At 39.5% G+C, this 24,024-nt stretch overlaps 1 protein-coding gene across 6 annotated transcripts in view; it reads right to left on the bottom strand.

Moving 5' to 3' along the window:
• chd4b (chromodomain helicase DNA binding protein 4b) overlaps positions 1 to 24,024 on the bottom strand; it is a 35,711-nt gene that overhangs the window by 9,254 nt on the left and 2,433 nt on the right. For 2 of the 6 annotated variants that reach the window (XM_066683630.1, XM_066683635.1), the window contains exons 1-26: positions 17,540 to 17,819; positions 16,882 to 16,957; positions 16,352 to 16,467; positions 14,667 to 14,942; positions 14,307 to 14,425; positions 13,568 to 13,920; positions 13,221 to 13,333; positions 12,974 to 13,091; positions 12,715 to 12,884; positions 11,609 to 11,857; positions 10,695 to 10,898; positions 9,909 to 10,120; positions 8,763 to 8,894; positions 7,279 to 7,375; positions 4,935 to 5,126; positions 4,574 to 4,774; positions 4,234 to 4,371; positions 3,925 to 4,046; positions 3,440 to 3,613; positions 2,848 to 2,989; positions 2,568 to 2,699; positions 2,119 to 2,236; positions 1,712 to 1,836; positions 769 to 861; positions 526 to 667; positions 68 to 237 (exon numbers count right to left, since the gene is read on the bottom strand). In XM_066683630.1, coding sequence (XP_066539727.1) covers positions 68 to 237; positions 526 to 667; positions 769 to 861; positions 1,712 to 1,836; positions 2,119 to 2,236; positions 2,568 to 2,699; positions 2,848 to 2,989; positions 3,440 to 3,613; positions 3,925 to 4,046; positions 4,234 to 4,371; positions 4,574 to 4,774; positions 4,935 to 5,126; positions 7,279 to 7,375; positions 8,763 to 8,894; positions 9,909 to 10,120; positions 10,695 to 10,898; positions 11,609 to 11,857; positions 12,715 to 12,884; positions 12,974 to 13,091; positions 13,221 to 13,333; positions 13,568 to 13,920; positions 14,307 to 14,425; positions 14,667 to 14,942; positions 16,352 to 16,467; positions 16,882 to 16,939 — 3,966 coding nt within the window. In that variant the 5' untranslated portion in view covers positions 16,940 to 16,957; positions 17,540 to 17,819. Of the gene's footprint in view, positions 1 to 67; positions 238 to 525; positions 668 to 768; positions 862 to 1,711; positions 1,837 to 2,118; positions 2,237 to 2,567; positions 2,700 to 2,847; positions 2,990 to 3,439; positions 3,614 to 3,924; positions 4,047 to 4,233; positions 4,372 to 4,573; positions 4,775 to 4,934; positions 5,127 to 7,278; positions 7,376 to 8,762; positions 8,895 to 9,908; positions 10,121 to 10,694; positions 10,899 to 11,608; positions 11,858 to 12,714; positions 12,885 to 12,973; positions 13,092 to 13,220; positions 13,334 to 13,567; positions 13,921 to 14,306; positions 14,426 to 14,666; positions 14,943 to 16,351; positions 16,468 to 16,881; positions 16,958 to 17,535; positions 17,820 to 24,024 lie in introns of those variants that run through there. The other 4 variants (XM_066683634.1, XM_066683633.1, XM_066683631.1 and 1 more) reach the window with 3 other exon arrangements.

Genomic DNA, 24,024 nt, shown 5'->3' with positions numbered 1-24,024 from the left:
GCACAAGGATGAGGTAATAACACTGAACAGACATCACAACATACATATACAACCAGCACAAGCATACCTCCTCATCTTCGTCTTTCACTACATACTGGGCCACCTTGAAGGAACTGAGGTATTCATTCATGCTCTGAAGCTCTGTGTCCTCAGTAGCATCCTGATTCCGGTCCAGCAATCTCTCAATGGCCTGATCATCATAATGGATCACACTGCCTTCTTCTTCTTTATTATCCCCTAAAACAGAGTGAGACCTCAGTTATTTCACCTGCTTATTAAGGATGACGGCTAACTGATAGTTTATTAAGGAACTTTAACTGGTCGGGGGAATGTAAGGATCTTATGGCTTTAACTGAATCACATCAATTTCTGCAGAAAATTACAAGGCAGTGATGTTTTATGCAGCACTGACAATACATGTACAGACCAGTGCCACTCAGACAACATTGTAATTCTCTTTTAAATACCTGCAAGTACCTGTCTGTGAAAGTTTGATTATTTAATTAGTGGCTGAATTTTCTTTACCCTCTGTGATCTCATCCTTGAACAGTTCTTCAGTACCAAACTTCAAGATATCATCCAGTTCCTGTTTGGACATAGAACCAGCCTTGGAGCCCAGACCAGGACGTACTACCAGGTGGGTCAGCATCATTTTTTTCTTTGCCACCTACAGAAATAATTAATAAAACAGAAACCTATATGCTGAGTGGTGATATTCCCCCAGACATTGTTCATAGTGTGATTTTTTTTGCTGAATGAAAACCAGACCTGTGTGATTCTCTCCTCTACTGATGCTTTAGTTACAAAACGATAGATCATCACCTTCCTGTTCTGGCCTATACGATGGGCCCTGCTGAATGCCTGAGAAGAGAAGAGATTAGTGACGGATCACCCAATATTCTCTATCGCTTATCCAGTAAGAGAGAGAGAGAGACAAGATCAGAGCATGGAGACAATGCATAAGGCTGGACAATAATTCAATATCAATACATACTGCAATGATACGATTTTAAAATACATTTCCAATATTTCAATGTACATTATTTATCTGTCACTGACTGATGTTCATTACAGGGCACTGGAATTATTAATTTTGGCAAAGCCAAGAGATATATGTTTGGTGGCTGTCACACTGGCTTAAATTAAGAAATACATTGCGATAATATTTTTGGCCAGCCCTAACTATGCATTCCTTCAGTCATCTTTCACGTGAACACTCAGCAGAAAGCCTGTTGTCCATAGTTGGTGATGTATAAAAGTGTCATTATTGCTTCTAAAATCCTCCTCAGATCGGGTTGGTGGTGACACAACCACCTAAGTATGGTGATTGCAAACATACTCCAATGGATGTATTTCTATGCTATTGTGATCTGTAGAATTGATGGCTTTCATGAACTGAATCACATTTAAAAATAATCAGAGATCCCTATTTTTATTCAGAAGTTTCTGATTATTACAAATTTACACTCATGCTATATTCTGCAGTTTAACAAAGAGTTAGCAGAAATCAACTAGTTAGACTAGTGATAGTAATTTGCTGTTTGCCATAGTTAGTATATTTACAACATCCATTCTTTCTCTGCATTCACTGACAACCATTACCCACTAACAACGCTGTTAACTTTGCAAGCAACTTTTCAAAGTTAATTTCTCATGAATGCAAGTCTGATACTGATTCTGTGGTAGCTGTGGTTGTAAGGGCTGTGTGTACCTGAATATCATTGTGTGGGTTCCAGTCTGAGTCATAGATGATGACAGTGTCTGCAGTAGCCAGATTGATTCCCAAACCCCCTGCTCTGGTGGAAAGTAGGAAGACAAACTGCGGGGCTCCAGGAGCTATAAAGCAAATAGAGAAAAGCTCACTCTCAGATACTCTATTCACAAATATCAGTGTACAATTCTTTCATATATATCCTCCCCTGTTCACAACTGAGTTCACATGATGAGTCATTAATTCCCCACTGCAATCGCAAACCTTATAACACAGCAATATATTTCGTATGGGATAAAGACAAATGCTTTTCATTGTCTCTCCATTACGCATCTTCACTGGCACTTCAAGAAGCTTATTCTCCAGTGAGTTATTAGTCTTTTTAAATACTTCATGTAGATCCTTACCATTAAACCTGTCAATGGCCTCCTGCCTCATCACCCCTGTCACTCCACCATCAATCCTCTCATATTTGTATCCCTCATTCTCAAGGAAGTCTTCAAGCAAGTCCAACATCTTTGTCATCTAAAAGAGAGTTTAAAAGATAGACGGATACAAATGTATACACCCAATTTATCCAAGAAGTACAGACACACAGCCCTAAGTAGTGAATTCAGCTAGTGAATACACAAACTGCTGACAAATGTATTTAAACGTGCACACATAGAATGTATAATCTCCAGAGAAAGGGACTGACAGTAGAATAGGATGCCCTGGAAGATCTCGTTTAATAACCGTTATAATTGCCGTATATGTGTAAACCAGAATAAAAATGCATAAAAAAAGCATAAAAATATTTATGCTATTGTGTATACCGTATGAGCACTATGGGTGTGGTTTGTGTTCACTTTTGCACCTGTGAGAAGATGAGCACTCTGTGTCCACCCTCCTTTAGCTTCTTTAGCATCTTACATAGAAGCATCAGTTTCCCAGATGACTTTGTCAGGGCTCCACCTTCATACATCCCATTTGGCATTTTAGGAGCTTCCTATATTTTAACAGCCAAGAAAAATTAATAAGAATATTTAAAAAATACAACACTGTATGTTGATAGATAATCAGTCCCAGATCATTATCAGCCACCCGCCCCTTATTGCATGCAGTAGTACAGATGGAAAGTCCATGTGGATACTTACAGTAGCAGCTGTTGGGAAGAGGTAGGGATGGTTACAGCACTTCTTCAGGTCCATCACCACATTCAGCAAAGACACTTGGTTACCACCACCACGTGTGTTCAGAGCCTCAAAATTACGTGTCAAGATGTACTTATAGTACTTTCTGTTACAGACAAAAAACAAAAATGTAAGTAGAAACACCAAGTAGAAAACCCATTAAAAAAAAAAAAAGAAAGAAAGTTTTATCCAATAATCTGAAATCTGTTAACTAATGTTGCAGTTCAAAGTGTAGAATTCAGAAGCATAAATTAAAGATTTCACTTTTTTCCTGAAGTATAAGATATTATAAGAATTGAATTTGATTGAAAAATATATTGTTATGCCAACCATCATGTTTTACAATTCAGAACTGCATTTTGTCCACTATGTGGCAATAAAATTAACTATACAATTACACATCAACATATTGGTATAAATTTCTAAGCAGATTTCTAACTCTATTAGTAACTGTTGCATTGCAATATCTCAGCATTTCCATTTCTAATTCTTGCTGTTTCAAGTCTATATGTAATTACTCTCCCTCTGTTTCACTTTGCTCTGTCTTGTCACTCACTTCTGCATGGAGCTGAGTTCCACTCGGACAATAAGTTCTGTCTTGGAGGGCATGTGTTTAAACACATCTGCTTTCAGCCTTCTGAGCATGTGCGGTCCCAGCATGTCATGCAGCTTCTTGATCTGGTCCTCTTTAGCGATATCAGCAAATTCTTCTAGGAAACCCTCCAAATTACTGAAGCACACACACAAACACATAAGTACAGACACACACAATGTGAGCAACCCACCCACCCCACCACCCCACCCAGGCCCATATTGAAAACAAAGATCTCCCACTCATATTTGTGTATTTGGTGTAGTGGGGTCATAATATGTCAAAACACTCAGACCTATACATTACGAACCCAGCCACAAAGAGTGAGTAATATATCACACACACACACACACACACACACACACACACGTGCACACACACGCACGTACGTACGAATGCACATGCACAAGCACATGTACATGCACACACACACAAAACCAAATTCATACTTGAATCTCTCTGGGGTGAGAAAGTTGAGCAGGTGGAAGAGCTCCTCCAGGTTGTTCTGAAGTGGAGTACCAGTAAGCAGCAGTTTGTGCTGCAGTGGATAATTATTCAACACTCTAAAAAACTGAAAAATTAGGGAGACAAACAAAATGTAAGTTAATATTAAAGTAAAAATATGTTAACCATAGTCCTGTGTTTGCACACAAATAAAATACAACATATACCAATATTATGTAATTGTAAGTGCATATACAATGTGGATACAGAGAATATCAAGTGTTGGGTTATGGTCAGTTGCTGGTCAGACTAACCTTGGACTGGTTGTTTTTGAGTCTGTGTGCCTCATCCACCACAAGGCAGGCCCAGTCAATGGAGCCCAGAATAGCCTGGTCAATGGTGATCAGCTCATAGGACGTCAGTAACACATGAAACTTCACAGCTGCCTCTTTCTGGAGAAAGCAATATCAATGCCAAAATAAATATATTCGCTGTCCTTGTTAAACAAATAAAATTCCACCACTGAAAAATAATAAAGCTGCTTCACAAATTAAATACTTTTAATAATATAGTAATAGGTAATAAAAATAATGAACACAATCTACAACAAGGAATAGCAAAATTAGGTAAATCTTACTTTCGCACTTTCCTCACCTTCATTTTGGAGGCTTTCTTGCCACCACGGATAGCATTGCCCTCAAAGGTGAACTCATTCTCTCGAATGACAGCTCGGCTATCCTTATCACCCACATAGGTGACCACGTACATATCAGGAGCCCACAACTCAAACTCTCGCTCCCAGTTAATGATGGTGGACAGTGGGGCACTCACCAGAAACGGACCCTTGGAGTGACCCTGAACCAGAGGGGAGGTTTAGTCTAAAAAGAGTCTTATGCGATGGCAAGCATGTTCTCATACTTCTAGCACTAGAGCATACCTTCATTTTACTTTATAGCTTTTAAAACATTTCTGACTCAAAAACTAAATGTACACATCCGCACACAAATAGACACACCTCTTTGTACAGAGAATAGAGAAACACTGCAGTCTGGACAGTCTTGCCAAGGCCCATTTCATCAGCCAAGATAGTGTCAGTGCCCTGGGCCCAGGAGAAACGCAACCAGTTCAAGCCCTCCAGCTGGTACGGGTGCAGAGTGCCACCTGTAGAATCCAGGTAGTCTGGCTGCCTATCAAACTTTATAGTGGGCTGTGGAATAAAGAAAGGAAAGGAAAGGGAAAAAAAGGAAAATAAGGAAAAGGGATAGAAAGCAAGAAAAAAACAAAGGAAGAAATGAGTGACTTTGATTTTATTTTTAATAGAATAATAATAAATGGAATTTTTAAAGTGCTTTTCAGTAACCCAAAGACGCTGTTTACAATCAGATGAACACATAAAGACAATCACATCCACAATCAAACAAAACAAGAGGAACAAATACACTACATAACACACAATGATAAAAAACAGGAACAAGGGTAAAAACAAACAAGGGTTAATCAAGAAACAGAGAGATTAAATGCAGCCGCAAACAGGTGTGATTTAAGTTTGGATTTAAATAGCGATAGAGATGTTGACTGTTGAATTTCTGGAGGAAGGGAGTTCCAGAGGCGGGGGGTATGTCTGGAGAAGGCTTGGTCTCCAAGACTACGCAGCTTAGAAGGGGGAATGGTGAGTAAACCAGCTGAGGAAGATCTGAGAATTCGATGAGGTGTGTATGGTTGAAGAAGGTCCAACAAGTAAGAGGGGGCTTGGTTATTGAGAGCTTTGTAGGTGAGAAGGAGGATTTTCAACTGAATACGATATTTAATAGGAAGCCAGTGGCGGTTGTGGAGAACTGGGGTGATGTGGTGGTGGGACCGGGTGTGGGTGAGGAGACGGGCAGCAGAGTTCTGGACCATTTGGAGTTTATGTAGTAGTGAGGTGCTAATGCCAGAAAGAAGAGAGTTACAATAGTCAAGACGGCTGGAGATGAATGCATGGATGAGGCGTTCAGAAGCAGACTGGGAAAGAGAAGGACAGATTTTAGCAATGTTGCGAAGGTGGAAGAATGAGGTTTTTATGATGGAACTAACATGGGAATGAAACATGAGTGAAGAGTCAAGGGTGACACCAAGATTTCGGACCACAGTGGAGGGGGACAGGGTGACATCATCAATTGAGAGTGTGAGGGAGCCAGTTTTATTGAGGGTAGATTTGAAGCCAATGAGGATTAGGTCAGTTTTATTAGTATTAAGCATCAGTGAATTGTGTGTCATCCAGTGCCTGATTTTTGAGAGACATAGTTCAAATTTGGAGAGTGGTGGGTTGTTGAAAGAATTGGTCCGGAGGTAAATCTGTGTGTCATCAGCGTAACAGTGAAAATCAAGATTGAAATGACGGATAATATGGCCGAGGGGAAGTACATAGACAATACATAGTAATGGGCCAAGAACAGAGCCTTGTGGGACCCCTTGTGAGATGGATGAAATGGTTGAACTATGTCCAGAAAGTGTGACAAATTGTTTTCGATCTGTTAGGTAAGATATAAACCAGTCAAGGGCAGAACCAGTGACACCCAGCTCACGCAGTCTTGAAAGGAGGATGGCATGATTTAGTGTGTCAAAGGCAGAACTTAAGTCAAGGAGGACCAGAATACTTAGAGCTCCCGTATCTGCAGCCACCAGCAGATCATTGATAACTTTGACCAAGGCAGTTTCAGTACTATGGTGAGGGCGAAAACCAGACTGATATGAGTCGAGTAGGTTATTGGATTCTAGGTATGTTGTCAGCTGGGTGGCTACGACACGCTCAAGGATTTTAGAAAAAAATGGAAGATTTGAAATTGGACGGAAATTATTTAGATTTGGTGGGTCAAGACCAGGTTTTTTAAGGATAGGTGTAACTGCAGCTAATTTGTAAACTGAGGGAACATAGCCAGAAAACAGTGACTGGTTAATAATAGAGGTTAGATGAGGGACCAAAGCAGTCATGCAGGCTTTTAGAATGGGTAATGATATCACTGATAAGAGAAGGAGTAACCGGGCTGAAATCAGAAAAACAGGGCGTGGATATAGAACAGACCGAGGGCTGTGGAGACAGTGAGGAAGGAAAGGTGGATTTAGATGAGATGATCGTAAGAGAGTTATTAATATTGGAAATTTTATCTTCAAAGAAGTGTAAGAAGGAGTTACAGAGTTCAGAGGAGGGTGTCATATTGATGCCAGGGGCTTTGAAAAGTTTAGAGAAAGTTTTGTGAATATATTTTATATAATATAAATTATAACTAAATACAATTGGCTGTGTGATTGTGTGTGAGCATGTGTCTGCATTTTGTGAGACTGTGGGAAATATTCTTAAAGTGTCAGACTGACATACTTACATCCACCACAGGGTTAGCAGGAGGTTTTTCTATTTTCCGCACCTTCACCTTCTTTAGCTTTTTTCCTGGTCTGCCTTCATCTCCGATCATCAGCTCTCTTAGAGAGTGAGAAAGAGATATTTAAACATTGTAATCATCTTAAACTAAAGAGCCTCAAAAGATGTACCACTGTCTACTGCAGAGATATCGTAATGACCTAACAGCATGAGACCATTTGACTGACATAAGTAATAAAGGTTAATTATAACAAGCCTGAATCTCAAATATCTTCCTCTACAATCTTTAGGACACACTGTAGTAGTGTAGTAGAATTACTTTGATAAATCTTTAAAGTGCACTATTTAGGGAGTAGGTCATTGTTTGGGACAGAGCAGAGTTTACATGAAGTGCCAGGAAAGTAACAAATACAAAGCCAGCATGGTTTTCCCTGCATAGTATCGCTTCCCTTTGAGTTATTTTTTTCCTCTTGTTCAACATTTCTATTCATCCCTGAAGTCCACACCATGTCTAAGGAAAACTCTCTGTATTAATGTGATTTCATGTTCCTGTACTTCTTCGGTTCAACAGAAACAATGTCCTTCTTAAATATACTTTAAGATATCTGAAACTAAATTGTAGATATCTCAAATAAAATTCTAGATATCCTGAATGAAAGTAATGACTACTGAAAACTAAGTAAAACATATCCAGAACTGTATTTTTGACTAGTCAGAATTCCTTTTAAGTAATATTTTTAATATATATATTTTTTTTACTTGTAAAAGGTTAAATCTTCTAGTATCTCTCCTTACCTTGTATTTTTTATGTAATTCCCCAGTAACCAAATAAAACTTATGAACATTTTTCATTGATGGAGCATTGGCTGTTTTTTATGATTCATTTTAATGTATGCAGGGAAACACAACCTGCAACTACTATTTTTAAGCGACTTTACAGAAAAATAAGCCTAAAATTGGTTCAAATGAACACACCTGGCAACCATGGCAGCACACGGGGGACTAATGCACGCAGTTACATTTGACTTAAGTTTGAGATATCTTTAATAATAATTCAGGATTTATGACTCATCAGATGATGAATTCACTGACATCTTGAGAGATATCTTAAAAGACATTTTGACTAGTCAAATTTATAGATAATTACAGATATCTTAAATTACTGTTCTTACTAGTCAGATTAAAATACAGATATATAAAATTGCCATTCTGACTAGTCAAAATGTAATTCTTACTAGTCCAAACTCTGTTGTAGATAGCCAGTATTTAATTAAAGATTATCAGATGAAAGCTATTTAATGTTAAAAAAGGCTTGCCATACACAGCAGGCAGAGCATAGGCTACAGCATAGGGTTTTGCGTCGACACGTTGCCTATGGCGTGGGATCGATGCAGAAGTATAAATTGCTTTATGAGTAACTTGTAGGACACTTAATCAATTTCTAATTTAAAACACCAACAAACTGAGTAACTCGTTATGTGCATGCACCTGTGGTTCCAGTACTGCTGTTTGTAGGTTTCAAAATCTGGAATATCCATATCTTCATGTTCCCAAGATGACTGGTCATATGGAAGATCTCTCCATTTTATCAGATAATGAACATTATTCTTCTTATCAACACTAAGACAGAAAAAGACACAAACAACGAGAAAAAGAGAGAGCGAGAGAGAGAGAGAGAGAGGGAGAGAGAGAGAGAATGAGAAAAGAAAGAGAGAAAAACAATATTTAGCTTACACAAATAAATAAATCTGACACTATTTATCTTACATTCAAAGCTTTTGCTAATTGGAATTGGATTGAATCTGTTTTGTTTATTGAGCTTTTTATTTTGCACACTGTACACAAGTATCCGATGAACATCTATGTTTGTACACACAAGTAACACACATTCAATATTTAGCACAATTCTTAGGTTTTTTAGCTGTAAACTTGCGTAAAAAGAGAGAGAGAGAGCAAGAGATAGAGAGAGATATATATAGAGAAGGAAAGAGAGTGGAGACCATGGGTGGAAACCGGAGCACCTGGAGGAAACCCACGTGGACTCATGGAAAACACACAAACTCCTCATAGACCCTCACAGGACCCTACATGTTGCACTACTGTGGGATTTTTAGTTACTTTAAAATTATGATCCACTTGTGTTTATTAAAGAAGAGGTGAGAGGAAAATTTCATGTCCTGCAAAATTCTGTGACATTTGAAAGTGTACAATAAAGAGAGAGAACAGTACTGAAGGAATTCACAGATTTTAAGTGGAAGCAAATGTTTTGTAGGACATGGCAGTCATTTTTGTTTTTATGCGACTTAATGAAAGAATATCTGGCCCCACATAACATACCATAAGAGCACCTAAACCAGTAAAAAAAAAGATTGCTGCTGTTGCCTTGTACAAGCTAGGCTATTGTGCAGAGTGCTAAGTTTTCGCCAATTAGCTTATCACCCATAAATTATCACAAAGAAGAGCTGTCTATTCCAACTGAGGTGTATAAATATATAATATTTAGATTGAGCTGTCTGCTAGATTATAAAGGATCTTTTCAGGCTACCTGTAAACACAGCCACCGAGTTAAATAATTCACAAAAATTGTAAGATGCCAAACATTATGTCATTGTTTTTGGATAGGGAATGCTATACCTGTGGTTGAGGATGCGGTGTATGAGAAGCCACTCCAACTTCACACCATAGCGACCAAACTCATCATCCATGCGGGCATATACAGGGTCTTTGCTTTTCCTCTTGGTGCTTTTATCCTCATCACCTTCAGCTCCGAAATCGAGGATGGGTGGTTCCTCCATATCTGTCTTACGCTGAAAGTTGCGAAACATCACTTGACAATTCAGCTCCAGCTAGAGGGAAAGAGACAAAAAAAATCATGCAATTGGTTATTAATGCTGTAAGTACAACAAATAATAAGCAAGAGATGATTATTTTGTAAGCATGTGTTTGGATATATAGAGACATAATAATGTATGCTCTATGTCTCTCTGTTGCTTAAAGGGGACAAGTTATGATAAAATAATCACATTTTCAGCTCAATAACACATACACATTGGATGATGTGAAGTTAAGACCAACCCGTACACTGTGAAGAAAAAAAACAGCCTATTTGGACAACATGGGATTAAAGAAGCCAAAAACAAAATTAGCTCAGCGAAATAAGAGAACTGATAAAATATGGCCAAAACAAGAACAGAAAAGAAAGAAAACAAAGTGAAAATCACTACATTATAGGGTAACAAAAGTGTGCTGTGTGTTTGATCTTTGTGGTATTTTGACCAAAGTGTGTTATAGACCACTAATTAAGACCTCAGGGAACTGAGTGTTAAATTGTGGACAAAGGGATATATTATGTACCCTTTAAATGATATCTGTTCGGCCAGAAAGTGAGAAGGTGAGTTTGTATCAGTGTGTTTTCTTTACCTGCAGTTCCTGCACCCATGAGCAGTGCCAGTATGACAGGTTGCACCATTTGACAAAGAACTCCCTCTCTTTTCGGCCAATCATTGGAGGAGGATCTGGGGCATCAGCTGGAAGATCTGGGGGGCGAGGAACTGGCATTGGAGGTGGAGCTTCTCCCCAGCGCCAGGTTAGAACCTTCTGAACTTTACCCTTAAGAGGAGGACACTGAGGAAAATAATAAAAATCTTTTGAGTTATATTAGTTTGGTTTTCTATACAGCAGATACTGCTTCAAAGCAGCTTTGCAGAAATGCAAAACCATTATAACAAGTTTGCAAAGAAGATTACCCAGAAGTACTTAGATCATATGGAAGAAAGTTTTGTGGGATAAATAAGTGAAAATATTAAAGTCACTGATTTGTAAAAGAAGTGAAGAATATAAGTCAAACACCTAGGTTAACGATGAGTAGGAAAGTAAATTACCTCTGGAATGAAACTGGCCAGTACCTCCCTTACTCACACTGAGGAACTGCCCTATTTAGTGCTTTGCATCAAAGACACTAACACACTGTTCACAAGTGGCATTACAAGGCAGAGATGATCGCAACATGGGTTTATGGTGCAAGCTTGAATGGGTTAAAATGCATCTATAGGAATCACACTGTAATCTGATCTCTAATACCACCTTTGTAGATAGTTTGAGACACATTAGGCTATCAAAAATGGTGTGTATAATTGCCTTTGTTTATTTTGGTCTCCCTTTCATTCATAAGTTGGTCCCAGCAGATCATGCAATCGAGAAACCCTACTGGAACATGAGCAAGAATTCAGTAGACACAAAAAAGACTAAAAAAAGCAACAGTCCACTCTTTGGTTAGTTAAGAAAAGATTATCTTAACCCAAAACACACAACATTTTGACAATTCCACCACATACCCTGCAGCGAGGGCAGATCCACTCTCCATTTGGGATGTCAGGTAGGGGTGGATTAAGGCAATGCATGTGGTAGGAAGAGGGGCATGTGTCACAGCACAGCAGCTCCCCACCGTCCTTACACACACGACAGAACTCCATGTGGTGATCATCCTCCTCCTCCATGCCACCATCGTCCCTCCTTCCTTCGTCATTTTCCTCCTCTCCCTCAGAGCTCTCCTCACGTGCCTCCCACTGAATACCCTCTTTCTCCTAATGGAGAAAGACATAATGGGAGAGAAATAGAGAAGGAGAGTGCAAGTAAAACATGTGAAAGGAGAAAAGAGAGACCATGAAAGGGCATGAGAGAAATGGGCAGCAAACTTAAATGCAGCAAGACAGAGAGTGTGAAGGAATATCTGTGATAACTTTGTATCCATGCTAGGTTAAATCTTAGCATTTATCCAGACATGCAGTGAATGGGATAGTTGTACATTATATTTTTGGTTTAAATTCTCTGTTATCCTTTTAAAAAAGAACAGTCAGGAAACTAAAACACTTTGGGAATCAGACCATGTAAAAAGTGAGTCAAAACTATTTTTGTTTATATTTATAAACCAGCATGAAAGGGTGAATTAGAATTTTGAATCAGAATCACTTTATCAGCCACTGTGTTCGCACAAAAAGGAATTTGTTTTCCACATTTAACCCAATCCATGCAGTGAAACACACATTTACACACACTAGAGAACACTAGGGGGCAGTGAGCACACATGGGCAGTGAGCCAAGGTACCCGGGAAGTTAGGTGCCTTGCTCAAGGGCACTTCAGTCATGACCTGCCGGCTCTCCAAATTTTGAACAAACCGTCAAAGTTTCGGTTACATGCCCAGTTCCCTAACCACCAATCCGGGGACTTTTTACTTTTTATGAAGCGACCGTGATAACCACTACACTACCGAAACCAACCACTACACTAGCTGTAGGTCTTAGGTAGGTGAAGCTGTATTATAGATATATGTAATTTTGTTGGCTTTCATAATGATAAGGTAAATTCTGTGATGTGAGGCGTCTGAATACCAAAAATAGGGCATTCAATTCAGTGTGCCCAAACTTTTGACTGGTGACTCACGCAGTGGGGACAGCTCCAGGTTCCCTCGGGAGCTTTCTCCATGTCAGGATCTAGGCACACCATGTGATAGGCTCTGGGACATGTATCACACAGGATGATCTCGCCACCCTGCTGACACACCTCACAGTAGTCCTGATGATCTGTCTCATAGCCATCACCATCCTCAGCCACTAAAGAGGCAAAGGCAGGATACGTTTAGAGAAAATAAAGGTGAATGGTGAATTTCGATAGTGTGTCAGACAGATATATTTCATCTCACCTTTCTTTTTCTTTTTGGAGCTCTTGGATTTCTTGCTCTTTAATCGACTACTGCGGACAGATCCGTCACTCACCGAAAAATTGTCAAAATCACTGTCACCATCATCATCCTCTCCACTCTGTCAAATGGGTGAGGAAGAAACAAGACAGAAAAAGAGATGACAGAGAGGGGGGAGAGAACAATCTGTGATAAGACCCCATGTGTTTGAGGCTTCTTATTTGTTCATAAAGGATGAGTGTTTACTTACAGATGACCGCTTTCTCTTAAAACTGCCCAATTTAATTTTGAGTGGTGCAACCTTCTTTGCTTTAGACTTTTTGTCCTGGACCTTGGGCTTGGTCTTCCTGCGAGCATTTGGGCCTAGAAGATACAAAAACCAATGCTGAGTGCAGAACTGATCAGAAATGTTCATTCATCAAAAACACATAATAAATATTATAAACACCTTAATCAGTCAAAATTTGTGTCATTGCAATTAAATTGTGGTTCTCCAGAAAGAATCCAAATCCCACATTAGACCAAAAACCTATAAATACAATTAATCCCTCTATTCCTCCCTCATCACTCCATCTTGTCTTCTCCCCTCCTTCTCACCCTTGCCCTCTTTGGTCTTGGCTTTGCGCAGTGGGGGTGCAGCAGGGGGTTGCTGTGGGGTCTGTGCTGAAGGTGCTGTTGTCTGTGCAGTTGCGGTAGCGTTGGCTGGGATGGCTGCCAGGCCAGTTGCTGAAGCTGCTGCTGGGGTGGCTGCCCCAGGTCCTGTCAGTTCTGCTCCAGAAGCTGTTACCATGCTTTCAACAGCTGCTGCAGCATTGGCTGCCACCAGGGCGGCATTGGTGCTCGCTGTGCCCCGCATTGGGTTGTTGGTGCTAAACTCACGCCACTTTGCCCCGAGAACCATCATCATCTTAGACACAGCAATCTTTGGGTTTTTAGCAGCTATCAGAGGCCTGACAGAAAGAAATGGATGTTCATTAAAAATTATTTCACGTGTAATCATTAATGTGCTATAACTAAATGTTTATATCATTCATTTTTGACCTGAAGAAAACAACAATGGATAGTCCATAAGTATACAACTGAAGTAAATATTTTTCACACTTTGGGATAATTTGAGTAATTCTATTGATTTTATAAACACAACTGTGTTGGTAAAGTAGAAGAATTTTAATATTTTTTTAATTAAAAGTTACTTCAATACAAAGCATATCTTGGCACAAATGCAGAAGCATAAAATCAAACCTGTTCAGTGTCTGAATCAAATGTAAATGTAATTTTACCATTCGAAAGATCTATTATATAGTTTCATTTTAATAACGACAGTGAGAGGTTGTACCTGACCATCTGGCTAAAAGCTTTGTAGTTGGTGAGGGAGTGGTAGTCCTCCTGTGTGAAAGTGTAGTCAATGTCCTTCATGCCCCAGTCTGCCAGCAGATGAGAGGATGATTTGGGCTCCTGAGAAAATGAAAATGGTGAAGGAAACTAAAGCAACAACAGAATAATTGATGGTTAACACACCTACAGGACAACAAATATACAAATACACAAACATTCAAAAGTGACAAAATGCCTAAAACACACATATAAATAACCAACTTGATCAAGCAAATAGGAGCAATGAATCTCTCTTGCTAGGAGCACAAAACACTAAATACCATATGTATATAATCTGAAAAATCGTTATAACCATCCTTACCTGCCCAATATCATCATCCTCATCCTCCTCTTCTGCCTCTGGTTCTGGATCCTTCCGTTTGTTTTTCCCTCCAGACATACCGCCTCCAGTCTTTTCCCCACCTGCGCCTCCTTTATTGCGCTCCTTCGATGAGCTTGATCTCTTTTTCTTCTTCTTGCTGGGGGCATAGTCACTGCCCTCACTCTCTGAGTGCACAGCCCGTTCTTCCTCTGCCTCTTCCTCCTCCTCCACAAGTCGCAAAGCCTCTAGTGCTTCGGGGGAGCTAACTGGCACTTCCTGCAGAATGCACAGCATGGGTTAAAAACAGTCCCTTATCTGGCTTCACAGTGTAGTTTTATGAGACTAATTACTGATCATTGCGTTCCAAACAACACAGTGTGGTTCTGCATCGTTAAATAGTGAAACAAAAAACACTGTTTCTTTGGGTCTCCACTTTTTGGGTTTTACTTTTTTACATTACTTATAAATCTTAGCCTCACTATACATTATGCCAAGGTTTCATGATATTAAAAGAGAATTAATTTTACATTTTTTTTCCACAAGTAAACACAGTTCATATGGTTTTAATAAAATGTCTGTGACCTGTGTTAGTCAAAATAAAACAAGGATCAAACACCACAGCACTGCTCTCAACATGTCTAAACAGCCCTCTTCAGAATGACCTGTTTCTGCATCGAGCCTTTCAATAAGAGTGAGCAACAGCTGACTTCAGTGTAAGAGCCCAGGAGTGAGGAGTGAGGAGCAGAAGCTCTGGTATTTAGCCATATTCACCCAATTCTCTTTAGTCTCCATTTTGGTGTTCTCCTTATTAAATCAGTGCTCTTACTTCTCTGCGCTCAATTGGTTTGTTATGCTTTACATTCTCACATTAAATCAGGTCCAGCACTGTGACTGAAGGAAAACTGAAAATTCCTATGTGCCTGCCCTCTTGAATAGATGCAGAACAGAATCTCACTTAGGCAGAGAAAAATGGTTTTGGATTGTTTTACTTCAGTTTGTGGCTTGGCAAAAGTTTCAGACACAAATTAATGTGCTTACTTGCAAAAATATGTTTTTTTTTTCTCATAATATGACCCCTTTTAAACAAACACTATGTAATATTTCTACCATAAAATAACAGCTTCAGGATCATTGTGATACTTCACTGAAATGTAAAAAGGAGAACAGATACTCTGTCGTTACTACTCTGGGCTCAGCACTGCAGAAACACACTATGTAACATTTGTAGTGGGGTAATAAAATATTAATTACACTAGGGGAGGCCCCAGGTGCAAAAAAATCTTACCTAGTGTTCCTTTAAAACAGCCTCAAATCTAAATGATCAAAAACTACTCATTATATAAACTTACATCCATAGTTTAAAAAATTTTTTACTTCAACGGTAAAGGCATTTATTCAGAAGCATCAAAATATGTCCCTAAAACTGGGTGATCTGGCTCCTGAATGTATTTGAAGCTGGTATTGGGGAGGTATTTGTGTAAGAAGTATTGGATTGACTGAAAATGTTTATGACAGTTGTGTTTACATTTGTAGTAGATGTAGCTGGCTGGAGCTGTCTATTCTTAGTTCACTAATCTCAAATGCTTATTTCTCTTTTTGTTATAATGGCTTGGCAAGTGAAAATATATTTGCAGGTCAGGAGTCAGTGAGTTTGGAACACATGAGTGTAGAGTTATGTGGGATACCTCTTTGATGGGTTTCGACCGTTTGCTGCTCTTGCTCTCTTTGCTCTTCTTAGTTTTCTTCTTCTTCTTGGACTTGGGGGTGTCCATCTCAATTATGGGGTCGTCTGCTGCTTCATCTACCAGGCAATCACAGTAAAGGGCAAATTTAATATTTATTTTTCAACACTTAGGACAATATTAGACTCCTGATTACAGCATACAGTAAAGTACAGTTAGAAAATAATGTTCTGAAAACACACAGGTACATACAGGAGGATTTTACAGGAGACCTTTTAAATATGCCTAAGAATTTAATTTACCGGAGGGCTAACATTAAGTTAGCTTGATTAAGTTAACAGGATTAAATCAGCTGGTTTAATTCGTCCGGTTTAACTGGGTCAATTTATGAAGTTTGAAGTAACATGGATATAATATTTACAGAAACCGGTTAAATAGTGTGTACTGATTAAATGTTATTTAATTGTGAATGTTGTATGACAGGTGACAGCCCTGCCCCCGTTAGCTTCAGCTGTAGCTGCTGTGAAACTCACCAAGTCCCGCAGTGTGGCATCCCAAAAGCCCCCTGCTGTCCTCTTCGCTCTCAGACATCGCGCTTCACAGACACATCTGAAAATATCAAATGAAAAACAGTGTTCAATAAAACACAGCCCTTAGGAGCAGTTTGTGTTTAAATGTAATGTACCATTCCATAAGGTCAGGCGCTTCTCATTCAATAACAAAAACAAACCCAGCTCGCTCGGTCTGATACCGCTGTAAAACGTTCACCGTGCACTCGCTACACTCTGCCCGGAGTCCTACGGTCATATTGATCACTAGTAATTTATCGTTATAAAGTTTCTTCGCCCCGCAGAAGAGGACAGTAGCTGAAGCTAACTGCTAATGCTAAAGCTAACAGAGCTGTCAATCAAGTAGCCAGAGCTACAGCTAACACACACAGATCCGGGGTTACAAACGTGAATCCTGGTTAAAGTAAACGCCTTTTAACTTGACACATTTTAACTCGCCGGTGTAATGGTTGAACATTAGCTATGTGAACTATGTGCTGTCATACGCCGGGGTTTGTTTGCGCGTGAGTTTGACATAGAGCAAACAGTTCGAAGTTCTCATCAATATAATGTAGTCGATGTTATTAAGGCCAGCTGAACCCAGATCCGCGTTTAATGTCAGCTGGATGGCGAACTTACTCACAGGTCAGTCGGATGTCCAGAACACACATACACACACACACGTACACGCTGCTGTGGGATTGTTTCAGGTGAGTATATAGTTCTCAAACGTGGTGGTCAGATGGTAAACTTCCGAGAAATAAACAAACAAACAGCTATTAAACGTGTTAAAGATTTGCAGCCGTCGTCCACTCTAGCCTGGGCTCCTTTTTCTCCAGCGCCGTCAGTGACCACAAGCTAACATCCTCATACACAAAGAGATCAGGGGGTAGACATCCCATAATAATCCTGAGCACTCACCACCCCCCCACCACCACCAACACACACACACACACACACACTCAGCACAACACTGAGCAACGTACAGACCATAATAGTCACTCTCCCCACTCACACACACACACATACTACATACACACTCCTCCCTTCCTCTGACCCTGCCCCCATAGCAACCATGTTACTATGGAAACAGCCCCCCCCACCCTGTCTTACTGGCATCCCATAATAGTCAGGCAGGCCATGCTGACATCCCATAATAAACAGAACTCCTAAAAGAGAGGTGGGGGGCAGAAAAACACCAGTCACATGGTCTCCAGGGAAACTCCAGGCCTAGCGACAGACCATAATAATCTGCGGTGGCGGTTTGTCCACCTGGCTGCTCCTGTTGTATGCACCCTTCAAGCAACTAAATGCCCCAGTGCCTTGTCGACCAGGCAAGAAACGCCCTGCTCAGGCACAGTGCAGTTCTGAGGATGGGGATTAGGCACCAAGGGGCATAAACAGCTTGTCCTTAGGGCAGGAGAGCGGGGTAACAGATTCAAACCGCCTGAGACAAACCCCTGCACAGGCACTGCTGGCTGTTACTATTAACAGAGTGAGTGCTGGCTATGGCCAAACTACCGCTCATACAACTTTTAGAGCCTAAAAAAGCATGACTAGCATGTCTGTGAGGGACATTTAAGGTGTAACCCAACAGCAAGGCAAGCTTAAAGTCAGAGGCAGGATGACTAGGTGACATGATTATTACTAAACCTTACTCTGTGAGGACTATGGCTTTCAAAAGAATGATTGAAGAGAACAGAGAGCCTGAGCACAAAAAATGCAATAACATTATTGTTCTTAACATCATAATATCTCAACACAGCACATTACCTACATGGCTGGTGAAGGCTATACATGCTTGGGTGAAGAAGACCATAACTGAGACATTTTACATACAGGAAACAGTAGAGTCCCTGGAGAAAGGACTGGAAATGTTACTTGTTAAAGTCTTAACAGATAATAATTTTAGACCTTGAGCATTTGATGCTGATATTGAAATATTAATTATTTCTTAAGCACAACTTTCAATCCTGTACATGAATAGCAGCCCACAGTGCATTGTGTCAATAGCATCAATGATTGTTGAAATCAAACTCCACAAGCCTGTCTGAATTTGATGATCTTCAGACTAGTAATAACACACTGATTATGTGATCATTACAGCTTACCAAGCAATACATTTTATTGTTATCATTTTAATGATGCAACAAACTGATTTATTTAATTTAGTGTGAGCCCAAAGGCGTTCCTTCCTAATAGGTCATGTGTGGTCTGTATGAGCTGTATTTTATTTGAGGTAGGGGTCTCAAACCTGTGTCCATGGAGAGCCACAGTTGACAGAGCCAGACCTGTTTGAACAGGGTGTTCACAAAACTGTGGAGAACTTCGGCCCTGCAGGACTGAAAATGAACCACCCAAATAAATAGATGAAGGAGATTATGTGGGAACTAAAATGTATGATATTTTGAGATAATCTATGTCAGTAAAACCATACTGTACTAACCAGACTAATCTGGCTAAAAATCAATGATGGCACAGACAAATTAAATGCAATAGGTGGATTATGGTTATGGATTATGTATGATGGATAATGGTTAATAAATTGTGATATATAGATTACAGGTTATGAATTATGTACTATTTGTAATGACTTGTGATTTTAAAATTCTGAATTTTATTATATGGATTATATATTTAATATATGAAGTATTAATGGTGATGGGATCAGGTTTACAGGTAATAGGTATGAGTAAGTGGTTATGAATTATAAATTACATACATTTTTAACTTTAGACTGTGATCTTTGCATTATGCGATTTTGTTATACCTTAAACATTTTGTGTTCTATGTAATTGACAATGGATAATATGTGGCAGGTTCAATGTGATTTGCTATAAACTGAGGTTTATAGAATAAAGATATGCTCTGCAGTTAACAGAGCATTATTCTGCACCACCATTCTCTTCTACTCTCTCTACCAGTCAGAATGCAACTGCAATTAAAGGTGCATGCATATATCCCATCAACACAGACACACACACACACACAATCTTCTTCCTCTCAGAAGAGATCAGTCGCCATGGAGACTTGGGGGTGGGGGTGGTTGGGGATTGGACACCAATCAGGACTGGAGATAGGGAGGTGGTGTCAGCCCCCCCCCTCCACACACAGCAACATCCCATAATACTCACTGCATGCTCAGAGGGACTCTCCCAAACTGCTTAACTACCTTCAGAGGTAGCAGTCAAGAACAAGAAAAGGTGCTAAGCTAACTCACTCCAATTTCCTTTCAAATACACACCCACACAAAAAGTATTCCTGTTTTGTGGTATTTTTCTAGGTTCTCCTGAATGAATGTAGCTCCAAGGTGCTATGCTATACCTTTACTGCTAAAAAGAGGTTGACTGTATTTTTTCCCCAAATGATATGTCTCAGGGAGCAGACAATATCCAGGTAATCATTAGCATGGTCCATTGGGGAAAGGAGGACACCATTCGGCAAGATTTGAGTCAAGTGCAGTGCGTGTATGTGTTTCAGTATTAAGACTAGCAGTGGCTTTAGCTCACTAACGAATTCCTGCTTTGTGTGCTGAACAGAAGCCTGAGACCCACTGATGCTGGTCTAGTTCTTCCTGCTGACAATGTGCTGGGTCTTGGTAGGAGGAGCCTAGATGGCAGGGATTTCATTTCCATCCCATAATATTCCTCTTGGATGTCCATTACCACCCAGGGATTTCAGAATGAGGTCAGATGGATGTTCAGAATTAATGAGTTTGCAGAATCCTGGTGGACAGTCAGGATGCCGCGACAGTGGACGTTTCACTGTATCACAATACTCACTTAATTTGACCTACATTGCTGTCAGAACAATATGTTTAACCTGCCCCCAGACAACATGATAGTTTGTAAATTCTTGCAGAGTAGGGTCCCTTGGTAAAAATTATATCAAATATTCACTAAGAAGCACCTTACAAGTCAAGGACATATGAAGTGCATACACTGTGATTTAGAGAGACTCAGTATTCACTCATTCATCCATTCACTCACCTTCCTACATGTTTTATGTTATTATCATAAAGCCCTTTAATGATATTTGTTTATTAAAATTAGTCATAGTTAATTTTAAAATGACAGCATTTTGTTGCTGTGCTTTTAAGAGTCCACTGGGCCACTTTTAAAAGCTGTCTAGGCTGAAACCCTCCTTTTGATATATAACTGACTACACCAAACCACTGTGATAACAAGCTCAGAATGGGTTTCTCAGGGTCTGTCCTTTTTTTTTTTTTCTAAGATCACAGAAACAACTCATTCATGTGTCCCAATACAAGTTTATGCCTTGACCATTAAAAAGAAACAGGGGAAAATTGTTATCCATGATAAAGATAACAAAGATTAAAAGCAAAATAAAAAAGCTAACCAATAGAAATATAACGTTAAATCTACATTAACCAAAAACATTTCATTTTGGAAAAATGTTCTTAGAACTGATGAATAATAAGTAGAATGTTTTGGAAGATAGGGGTCCCATTACATCTGACATTCCACAGTAAAAACATCTTAAAGCTTAAAGTCTTAAGTTCTGCCTGGCAGGACATATGGGATGTTTATGTGCCGTTATTAGAAAATAATCCTGGACAATGAATTAAATGCATTACAGTGCATTACAGTGACAAAAAATGACACACACCTTCCTGAGAATCAAACTCAAACTAAAGCAATTAGCATCAGATAGCCTTGTGCTGGGAGCGTTAAATGGGCTCTGGGGCAATGGATGTAAAAGGATGAGTTGTGAAGGGTGTTATTTACGAGAGGGGCAGATGACAGAGAGAGGAGGGGACAAGAGGCGCCGGACATGACACCAGGCCTCACATCGTCAAGGTGTTGCTGGGGGAGATAGAGGAAGATGTCACTGAGAAGGATGTTGGAACACAAAGAGAGATGGAGAGGAGATGTGATGAGAGATAGAGAGCATGACAAAGATTAAAATAAAGAGTGGGAAAGATGAGGCTCAAACAGAGGGGACAGCAGTGGTGGAAATTGTAAATGTTTATCATTTTCACTGCTGTAGGAGGAGATAGAACACCGATGGTTTTTATAACAGTTGTCTTATAAATGTCTATACTGCCTAACAAACAGTTACTGCAAAGCTAAATATTTCAAGGTGTATTAACAGTCTTACTAAGCTGGATTTGTATTAATATTTTTGGATAAAAGAATATTGAAAATATACCTTTCTTGTAAAAGATAATGTCTCTGATATTTCCTATGACCAGACACCACAAACAGAACATGAAGGATCAAAGGTTTGTACTAAATGAGATGTGCAGTGTTTGGAATATGTCACTCGTTAACTCTTTTACTCTACACAATGAAACACAGAGTGACCAAACATATGAGTTCTGTCCAATGAAAACAAGTACATCCAAAATAGTAACTTTAAAGTATAAGGAAAAGTTTCATAACTTTCAATGTAAGTCTTTGTAAAAATGTTAATTAAATTAATAATAATAAAAAATGTGATTAAAAGGTAATTTAGGTGCATTCTTACTGGTCCAAAATCAGCAAAAACGGATCTATGTTTTTCATTGGACAGTGACAAAGCATAGCACTAAAAAAGCGTGCATAATTTTGTCTTGAGCGAAAGTACTTTTCTCAGATGCTCCAGCTTTTCTTCCTTAATGTCTGTCAATCTGAAGGTATACACAATTGGCAGATGTAAGCACTTCTGATAGAAGAGGAAAAACATACAAAAGTATCTGAACCAGTTTTAAATGTCTTATTAAAACCCTCTATGTTGGGGTCCCATTCCAGAACCCCCTACCAATATATGCCCTTGCCCCCCCACCCCAACCCCCACCCGCATCCCCTCTTCCCCAGAGGTGATTTATTTTCCCCAGTTCCAATATTTGTCGGCACTGTGGTTCCCTTCTTGTCTAAATGTCATCCCTTCTTTTAAGACAATGTGGAGGGGTAAAGGATGAGGGACCGGAGGAGTGGGGTAAAGGGGGAGGTGAACACTCGTAAAACGAGTAACAAAGTTTGGGAAAATTAAACATTAGGTAAGGCGTGTTCACCAGGGTGGATTTTGGGCTGGGGCTGCACTGCCCTTCCTCTCCTACATTGTATCTATCAGGTTATTTATTGTGGAGGCCCGTATTTCTTTCTCACACTTTGCTGGCTTTTTTACGCACAACTGTTTTGTGAGGGCTACAAGATTTAAGGGCAACCTTTTCTGACACAGCCTTCAGTGACACTAGGTAACACGCACGCACACACACAGGAAAAAAAAAAGTTGTAGTAATATATACAGCAATATACGTGAGCTGTCTCCTTTTTCACCTTCAAATACAATCATACGCATTGAAGAGATGTCCAGTATGCACTCAATTACCCTCAAACAAATATAAACACAAATAATACATTTTGTTCATCATCGTCACATGCTATGAGAAGACAATAATGTGTAATATGTGACTATAAGTCATCCCTCTAAGCCTCTAATCAATAACTGAATGTTTCAGTGTATGCTGGGGGCTATTTGACCATTTCCAGATGTTATGAGGATTTAAATTAAATGATCCAACCAGTAAAAATGAAGATTCAGTGTTTTGCCCTTTATACATTTCCATGTACATCCCAATCTCAATATGGAGAAAAATAATTTCAGTATGCAATCTTGTCCATTCAGCTCTAACCAGATTTTTTCTGAGTACAAATATTAATTAATATAAATTGTATTATGAATCTCCACATACGGGACCATTCTTCCGTTACACACAGTTTACAATGGGCTCTCTGTATCTATCCCACAAGGTTGAGGCTACTCAACCCTTGCTTTTAAGATGAAGTCACACACTGTGTTCTCTGCTAACAGTGATAATGAGGCCAAACTCATCTCTCCATGTCACTTTAATGTACTGCAATCTGACCCATTACCCCTCCTATGTTCCAATTTCTCCAACCCTCCCTCTCTTCCTCTATCCAGGCCTCCTTTATAACCCTTCGCTCAACACTCCACCTACATTCAGTTTTCTGACTCCACTGGACCCTATCTAAAGAATGGACTGATATATTTTGGAGAGGACATATACTCTTTTTCTTTAAGGACATACCATGGCTTAAGTTAATGATGTTTGATTAGTACAGATTGTTTCTAAAGTGTTACCTACACACAGATAGCAAGGGA

This window comes from Hoplias malabaricus, chromosome 10 (assembly GCF_029633855.1).
Source record: "Hoplias malabaricus isolate fHopMal1 chromosome 10, fHopMal1.hap1, whole genome shotgun sequence".
Lineage (NCBI taxonomy): Eukaryota > Metazoa > Chordata > Actinopteri > Characiformes > Erythrinidae > Hoplias > Hoplias malabaricus.
The sequence above is the reverse complement of the archived record's forward strand: the minus strand, read 5'-3'. Positions and strand labels throughout refer to the sequence as shown.